Source organism: Nicotiana sylvestris, chromosome 8 (genome assembly GCF_000393655.2).
Source record: "Nicotiana sylvestris chromosome 8, ASM39365v2, whole genome shotgun sequence".
Classification (NCBI taxonomy): Eukaryota; Viridiplantae; Streptophyta; class Magnoliopsida; order Solanales; family Solanaceae; genus Nicotiana; species Nicotiana sylvestris.
In genome coordinates, this window is record NC_091064.1 from 110,538,276 (window position 1) to 110,546,562 (window position 8,287).

Sequence of the window (8,287 nt, forward strand, 5' to 3'; positions counted from 1 at the left end):
TAAATTAATTTTTTGTAACAAAAGAAATAATGACATAAAAAAAGATAAAAGAAAATAAATATTGAAAAAAAAATGTTAGAAAGATCTAAAAACGAGAAATAAAAGATGACAACAAATTTCTTCTTATGTTTCATCTTTGTTGAGTATAAAAAATTTGAAAGTTAATCTCATCGATTTCAAATATATATTTTTTCAACTCAAATACATATATTATAAGATAAGGATATCTTCGAATATTTTTTTTAATTTACATTATGTGTTGTTTTTAAAAAATCACTATTACTAATAAAATGATATGATATTCGAATTTGAATTGGAATGCAATTTGAGTATTTTGCATTGAGGTTAAATCAAGTTTGGTGTCGAAAAATAAACTACTTGATAATTTTAAGATAATATATGCAATTTTTTATAATAATCAATTAATTTAACATTAAATGATTCAAAGAACAAATTTTTGTATATATAATGTATTAAAAATTCAAATTCTGGGGCTAGAGATATCGATAAACTTAAAGTGGAGACATACTGAAATAAATCTGGCCAAAGAATCATTTAAATTTTTAAATAGCCAATTAAAGTGAATTTTAAATTAAGGATAATATTTACTTGCATCATTATAAAGATAATCATTATTATAATATATATAAAGTTATAGAAATTGAAATTTCAAAATAGAAATATTTTTTGAAAGATAAAATCATACCAAATAAGAGTTCAAGTCGTAGTATAAGAGCCACGTCGTAATCAAAGAATCGTTTATATCGTGTCAACCTTTGTGCTTTGCCATAAATATGAGTTATTATTTCACGTTGTGGCTATTTTTAAGTTTCAATGACACCTATGAGAATAGTGCAAAAATAAAATTATCACTACGAGAATTGAGAAAATGTTAGTCTTTTTTCATGTAGTGTTTCTTAATTAATATCTGACGATTATCTATAATTATTTAGAAGGTCTAAATGTTAAGTTTATTTACATATAATTCAAATAACTCAGATATTTGACATGGTTAAAGTCAAATATCAAAATGGAGTAAAACAATTCACTAGCTAAAGAATTTTTTATATTTTTAGATAACCAACTAAAATGAGTTTTTAATTAAGAATAATATTTTCAATTACATTATTATAAAAAAAATTATTATTGAAAAATAATATCTTAGAAACTGAAATTTTAAGAAAGAAATATTTTTTTAAGAGATATCAACACACCAAATAAGAGTTCAAGTAGTAGTAAAAGAATTAAGTCTTATCCAAAGAGTCATTCATTGTCTCAACATTTGATTGTTTTGCCATAAATATGAATTATTACTTTGCTTCCTGACTATTTTTAGGATCCAATGACACTAGCAAGAATGGTATCAAAAATGAAAAATAGAAGAAATAGTTAATTTTTTTTCATGTAGTTAATATCCAATGATTATTTATATTTACTGAAAAAGTGTAAATTCTAAGATTATCTATATATAATCGAAATAACTTAAATATTTAATATGATTATTGTCCGCGCATCCGCAGGGTACTAATACTAGTCATAACAAATAACAAAAATAATTAAACTTATAGAAGAGACAGAGAGATAGAGGGAGAAAAAAAGTCAATCAGATAACTTTGATTGCCGGCGAAAATACCAAAACTCAAAGTCATATTTCTTATGTATTGAGCAAGCTAAACATGATCCATACTTATTATTTTCAGTAACATATATTTTCAAAAATATTAATGAAAGCATATTATTTTTATGCGATTTTTTTAAAAATCATAAACTTATCGACTTAGATACACGCCCAAAGTGCGTATCATAAGACTAGTAGTATAAAATTACTGGAGAGGCCTAGGTTTCAATAATAAAATAGGTAACTAGAGAAATTAAAATTTTTGACATTTATATTTAACGTCAAATGAAAAATTATTGTATAAATGGGGGACTTTTGCATCTATACCCGATTTTGGGATTATAATTGAATCTATACTCACTTTGCAAAAAGGTTTTCAAGCGTAACCACTTTACGTCCAACTTCAGACTTATCGGGTTTGAAATTAAAAAAAAAATTAGTCTGAAGTGAAAAATTTGCACTTCAAATACACTTAAGGCCAAATAGGTCTGAAGTGCAACCAATGGTTTCATGCACTTAAGGTTAATAAGTCAGAAGTGAAAAATTGCACTTCAGATGCACTTAAGGCCAATAAGTATGAAGTGAAGAATTGCACTTTAGATGCACTTAAGGCCAAAAAGTCTGAAGTGCAACAAACGTTTTCATTCACTTAAGGCCAATAAATGTGAAGTGAAAATTTGCACTTCAGATGCGCTTAAGGCCAAATAGGTCTGAAGTGTAACCAATGGTTTCATGCACTTAAGGCCAATAAGTCTGAAGTAAAAAATTGCACTTCAGATGCATTTAAGGCCAAAAGGTCTGAAGTGCAACAAACACTTTGCTACACTTAAGGCCAATAAGTCTGAAATGAAAAATTGCACTTCAAATGCTTAAGGCCAATAAGGCTGAAATGAAAAATTGCACTTCAGATGTATTTAAGGCCAAAATGTACGAAGTGCAACCAACGTTTTTAGCCTGAAGTGCAAATTGCCTAGAAACAGAAATTTGTTCGTCGAATTATAACAATCCAATATATGATACCTAAATCTACTCTAAATGAGCTCAAATTTGAAATATAACCTCCAAATATCATCAGGAACAAACCCCATTCATCAATTTGTCAAAAACAACAATAAATCTAATGAATCCATTTTGCAATTAAGAAAGAGAAGAAGAAGAAATCCTAAGTAATAGTAAAAATAAAGCGTCATAACAGCTCACCATTGTAAAACATTATAAACTACATTAAAATATGTTTACAATCACCATATAAAATCATTGTCATCCGAAGAAGAAGAAGAAGAAGAAGAAGAAGAAGAAGAAGAAGAAGAAGGAGAAGGAGGATGAGAAAGATGTCTGAAGTTGTTTAAAAAGTAAGTACAAGTTAAAACTTTAAAAAAAAATGGGTATAAATTAAATGAGGCAATCAAACAAGGCGCCGAGCAATTTTTACGTATAAGTGTGCTTTTAAGGCCCACTTACTCTGGGCCTAAGCCTAAATTGTTAAAGTGGGGTAACCGGGTTCCTACTCGACTTCCGCCCTACATTTCTTGGCAGATCTTCGCCATTCCTAAATTGTTAAAGTGGGGTAACCGGGTTCCTACTCGACTTCCGCCCTACATTTCTTGGCAGATCTTCGCCATTTTTGCTCCACTTCGGTCCCCTTAACAGTGTATAAGATTTCTCTTTCTCTCGCAAAGATTTGTCTATCCCTCCTTCAGATATTAGACAACAATCCCTTATTACTAAACTGGTTTTGTTTGTTTAATAGGAAGAAGTTTCATATTATTACAGGCAAGATGAAAGTTATACGCAGTGTCTTATGGGCTGCGAATGCTTTCAAATTACATTCTTCTCAAGCTTTCAGGACCTTTTCTGCACTTCCAAATTATGGTGGGTACCATTTAATGAAATTGCATATCTTTATTATTGAATTTGGAGTTTATTTTGAACCATATATTTGGGAGCTTAAAACTTTTGCCTTTAGTGACAGACTCAATATTATTTATACCAGTAACTTAAATGGTTTCCGCCTTTTATTTTATGCAAACATTAAATTCCGACTTATAAGTTGAATGATAGTCTCAAAGTTGTACCTTTTTTGGTTATTGAATCTGCTTCTCCATGCTGACTTTTGTTAAAATCATAATCAGAGGATTAGAGACTGCATGATTGTATTGTAGATAAACTATTCATATTTCTCTTTAATAACTAAGACTCCTCAAAATGGAAGCTGGTAGTTGCTTGTGGATTTTTGAATTTTTTCAAATGTTATGGATAAATTTTGATCCAAGTAAATGGAAGAGTTCAGCTGAGCACTTGAGAGTTTAGGATGAAATATATTAGGGGAAGGATAGAAGACTAGTGTTATTTGTGTTTCTTCTCTTTCTATGAATATATGTATGGATTACAAAGAGAAAGACAAGTTTTACAAGGATATCACAAGACCAAGTAGAATAGTCCTCCCATATACTGTCAGGATCATGTAATAGAGACCCACCCCAGTCTGTACCTGCCTTGATTTTATTTTACTTGTTTTGTTGCTTTAGTAGGTAAAAACTTAAAGGATTATCCTTCCTTCCATTGCTCTATTTTTTTTTCAAGCATTCCAAAATCATAAGTTTTGTTGTTGGTTGCCCACATAGTATTTTCTCAAATCATTCCATGAGGGGTATTTGTTGAGATTGACTCTCTTACATATTGCTCTATCTGTTTTCCCTGCCCTGCTGGATTTTACTACTAGTCTTCCTCGTGCGGGAGAAAGAAAAATGCTTCCATAAACCTTTTAAGGGAACTTCTAAGGAGATGGAGCACAACTTCTGGATTTAAAATTAGACTCTCCATTACTAACATCTTGAGTAATAGAAAGGGGACTGTGTCCAGCAGTGGTAGAACATTGTGGTTTGTAATTATGTGGATGTGTTTGAGTCTATTACAATGTCTGTCTCACTTGTATTTAGTAGATCCAGGAATCTCTTTTACTTTCATTTTTTTCCAGTTTTTTAATATGCATCTGCAGAACAGTATTGTGTATAGCTCGCATGCATATGCCCTTGTCTCTTATTCTGGTCTTGAGTTACGCAGTAACTTTTGAACTGTTGGCTCAATAGATCATTTTGCTGCAGGTATTCAAGGGAAGATTGAAAGCAAAATATGCAGTGATCAGCACTCAATCTTGGGAATGAATGTTTATTCACCACATAATGTTGGTAGGAGGTGTTTCATACATTCTGAAAGCCCAAAGGAAGCTGAGATGGGAAACAATTCTCGACCAATGGACTTTGTTAGAGGACTTACGGAGGACAATACGAGGGGTTTTCTGGGTGGTGCTCCACTTTCTAGGTATCACGTTGAGCAGGATGCTGATATTGTTCATATAAAAGTTCTTCGCAACAATGCCTTTGTCACTGTGACGGATTCAAAAGGGAACAAAAAGTTTGGGTCTACTGCAGGTAAGATAACAGGAAAAGGAACGAAAATTGCAAGATACGCTGCCGAATCAACTGCAGAACATATTGGGCGTGAAGCCAGAGACCGGGGCTTGAGGTCAGTGGTCATGAAAGTAAATGGCTTTACTTTCTTTAAGAAAAAGAAGCAAGCAATTCTAAGCTTCAGAGAGGGCTATACTCACTCTCGTGGAGATAAGAATCCTGTGGTTTTCATCGAGGACACTACGCGACGTCCCCATAACGGATGCCGCCTCTCAAAGAAGCGTCGCATCTAATTGCTAATTGGATGACCAATGTTTCCTGTTATTTGGAATGTGATAAGCTTTAGATGTTTGCAGGCAATGAAATCTATTTTACTACTTAATAAACAGTCCCTATTGGTTTTGGAGGTCTTCAGCTGTCTTAGTACATGGAGTAAATGTAGGCTGCTTCCGCTTATCAATTACACAGTATCTGATGTAATATTGACAATATCAGATGGCAAATTGGGCTTTGTTTTGTGCAATTGGTGAGAAACTTTTCGTCAATATTAAACCTCAACCTCTGAAAAGGTAAACTGCTGTTCGTGGCAAAATGCTGTATTATCATTAATGATTCCATTTTGCGACTGATAAATTGGTATTTATTTGTCATATTTGTACTTGAACTGACCGTGTACTGATGGTTCACTCCATTTAGATTACTGCAAGAGGTGTTTTCATGTTTTCAGGCTTTTTGCTTAAGGTGTTTCAAGGCCGAGTGTAGTTTTCTATATTCAGATTGTCTACGCTAAAGAAACAAAAGCAAAGAGCAAATGCCTGCTTTGAAAACTATAACTGCGCTGATAGTTTTCTAGATTCAGATCTTTTGATAATGTCTTTTTGCTATGCAATTAGCAGTGGCTATAGACCATTGGAGTTATTACTGTTATATGCTTTGGCCTTGGTTCCTCCTTTTAAGTTCAACCTGTTGGAATTTTGAGCATGTGGAAACTCGCAACTAAATCCGGAATATCCTGTTCTATAAAAGGTCGCTACAAACTATGAACTTATGAATGACTCTTACAATTGCCAGATACCTTGGCAAACGCAAAAACACTTAGGTGATTTTTTCTCATCCGTCCAAGCTTTGGTGGACAAAGTTATTTTATACCATGGAATTATTCAAGATGCACGCATGCTGGCCTGAACAACAAGGTTACATAAATAAAAAAATATTGTCGAGAATCAACCTTAGATCTAAACGAACCTGTTTTATACTAACTCTACTGATCTAGATGTCTGTCTCAGAAGAATAAAATAGATACTACCCATGTTCCTTAAACTCTACAAATTGAACTTAGATTCCTTGAACTTGAACTTGAACTAGATATCATTCTTGAGCTTGAACTTGATTCCTGTTCTTCGTTCTTGAACTTGATTTCTTGAACTTGAACTTGGTTGCTTGAAGCCTGAAACTTGTAGAGAAATTTGCAGCTTTTGATCCACGAGCTCTCTCTTGCTTCTTGTTATGACTTCTGGTCTCTTTTCTGAGTTATGAAGACCCCTATTTATAGTTGTGGAAGGGAGGAGTTGTGATAAGAACAAACTCTTTCCGACCAATCAAATTGAAGTGTGACATGCCATATTTGATTGGCCAGAACATGTCACTTGCACACATGACACGATTTCATTGGCCTTTTAGTGTGACTTGGCATGCCTTGTCATTTTGACACATGGCATGGTCCTATTGGCTTTTCCGCTTGACTTGGCACGTCATTTGACACGTGGCACTGGGCCTCTAGGAAGATGACATCTTGTGGGCCTAATGAGGCGGGCTCATCATTTGTAGCCCAATTAAATGGACTAGCCCAGTCAATATTTATTGGACTTAAATAATTAATTCAATTATATTAGCCCATAATATTTATTTGGACTAGTATATTTAAAATATAATTCAAATAATTTATTAAATTTGAATCCAATAAATTTTATATGTCTACAAATGTCCCCTACTTCAAAACTGGTCGGGTACATAACTTGAAGACTATGCTTGAAGTATTAGTAAAATCAACAACCTGACTATTAAAATAATCATGGTAAGTATTTCGCCCTCGAGAAACTAGCAAGTCCAAATTATAAGACAACTTATCCAAATACATTCCACGTGTATAAACACACATATATATATATGCATATGAATGCTTATATACTACTATCTAGTTGTCGTGGAACTTAGTGACTGCTCTTAAACTTTCAAGTACCAAGATAATTTAGTTCCACTTGATTTTTAGAGCAATCAATTATGTCTTTAGAATCACATTAAAGTCCTCCCCATAGTAATGAAAGAACATGTACGTGGACTACTTGGACTTTGCACTTGAAATTTCAATACTGGTTACCAAGCTCAAGTAGTAGATAATGAAAGTTACATCTCATTCAAGGCATTGACACGTTTGCATTACTTTCTTAATTAACATAGGTATCATATCCCCCCTTTTTAGACAATTACCGCACAGTATGGGGTCCCGTGCCTTTACGTATCCTACTGTGAATCAATTTGCTTAAGTTGGGAATTGGGATGCACCAAGACAATACCCTGCCCAACTCTAATTAGGCTAGGAAAACTTTGCACCGCCCATGGATTTTTTCCTAGTTCTTTTTGGATACTGATAATTATAACTCTCCCACATCGGCATTAGTCTTTCAGTAACTTCCTCACTACTCCTATAAATAGCCGCCTGCCCCTCCATTGTTGAACACCAATTTATTAGCGCTAATTTGGTTTCTTCTTTATAAAGTACTTTAAAGTACTTTAAAAGTTCGAGATGAAGACCTTTAAAAATTTGTGATGAAGATCTTTAAAATTTGTGATGGCAAACCATAAAGTTCACGATAAAAACCTTTAAAATTTGCGGGGAGCCATAAAAGTTCGCGTGAAGATCCTTAAACAAAGTTCGCGCGAAGATCCTTAAAAGCTTGTGGTCAAGATCTTGACCTTTAAAAGTTGTGAAGATCTTTAAAAGTTCGCAACGAATACCTTTAAAATTTGAGGGAAGACCCATAAAAGTTCGTGCATAGATCCTTAAAAGCTTGTGGTTAAGATCTTTAAAAGTTCGTGGTGAAGACCTTTAAAAGTTCGTGACGAATATCTTTAAAATTTACGGGGAAGACCCATAAAAATTCGTGCAAAGATCCTTAAAAGCTCGTGATCAAGATCTTTAAAAGTTCACATTGAAGATCTTTAAATGTTTGCAATGAAGACCTGTAAAAGTTCGCGACGA

General features: G+C 33.2%; 1 protein-coding gene across 2 annotated transcripts; it reads left to right on the forward strand.

Annotated features, from left to right (window-relative positions):
• The first annotated feature begins 3,091 nt into the window (after positions 1 to 3,091).
• Positions 3,092 to 5,754, forward strand: LOC104229544 (small ribosomal subunit protein uS11m-like). Of its 2 annotated transcripts, XM_070153357.1 has the most exons (3): positions 3,136 to 3,269; positions 3,369 to 3,490; positions 4,723 to 5,754. In XM_070153357.1, exons 2-3 carry the CDS (start codon positions 3,397 to 3,399, stop codon positions 5,319 to 5,321), a joined length of 693 nt encoding a protein of 230 aa, XP_070009458.1. In that variant the 5' UTR covers positions 3,136 to 3,269; positions 3,369 to 3,396; the 3' UTR covers positions 5,322 to 5,754. The 2 variants fall into 2 exon arrangements, with proteins under 2 accessions (XP_009780498.1, XP_070009458.1); XM_009782196.2 differs by having other exon boundaries at positions 3,092 to 3,490.
• The last annotated feature ends 2,533 nt before the right edge of the window (positions 5,755 to 8,287 follow it).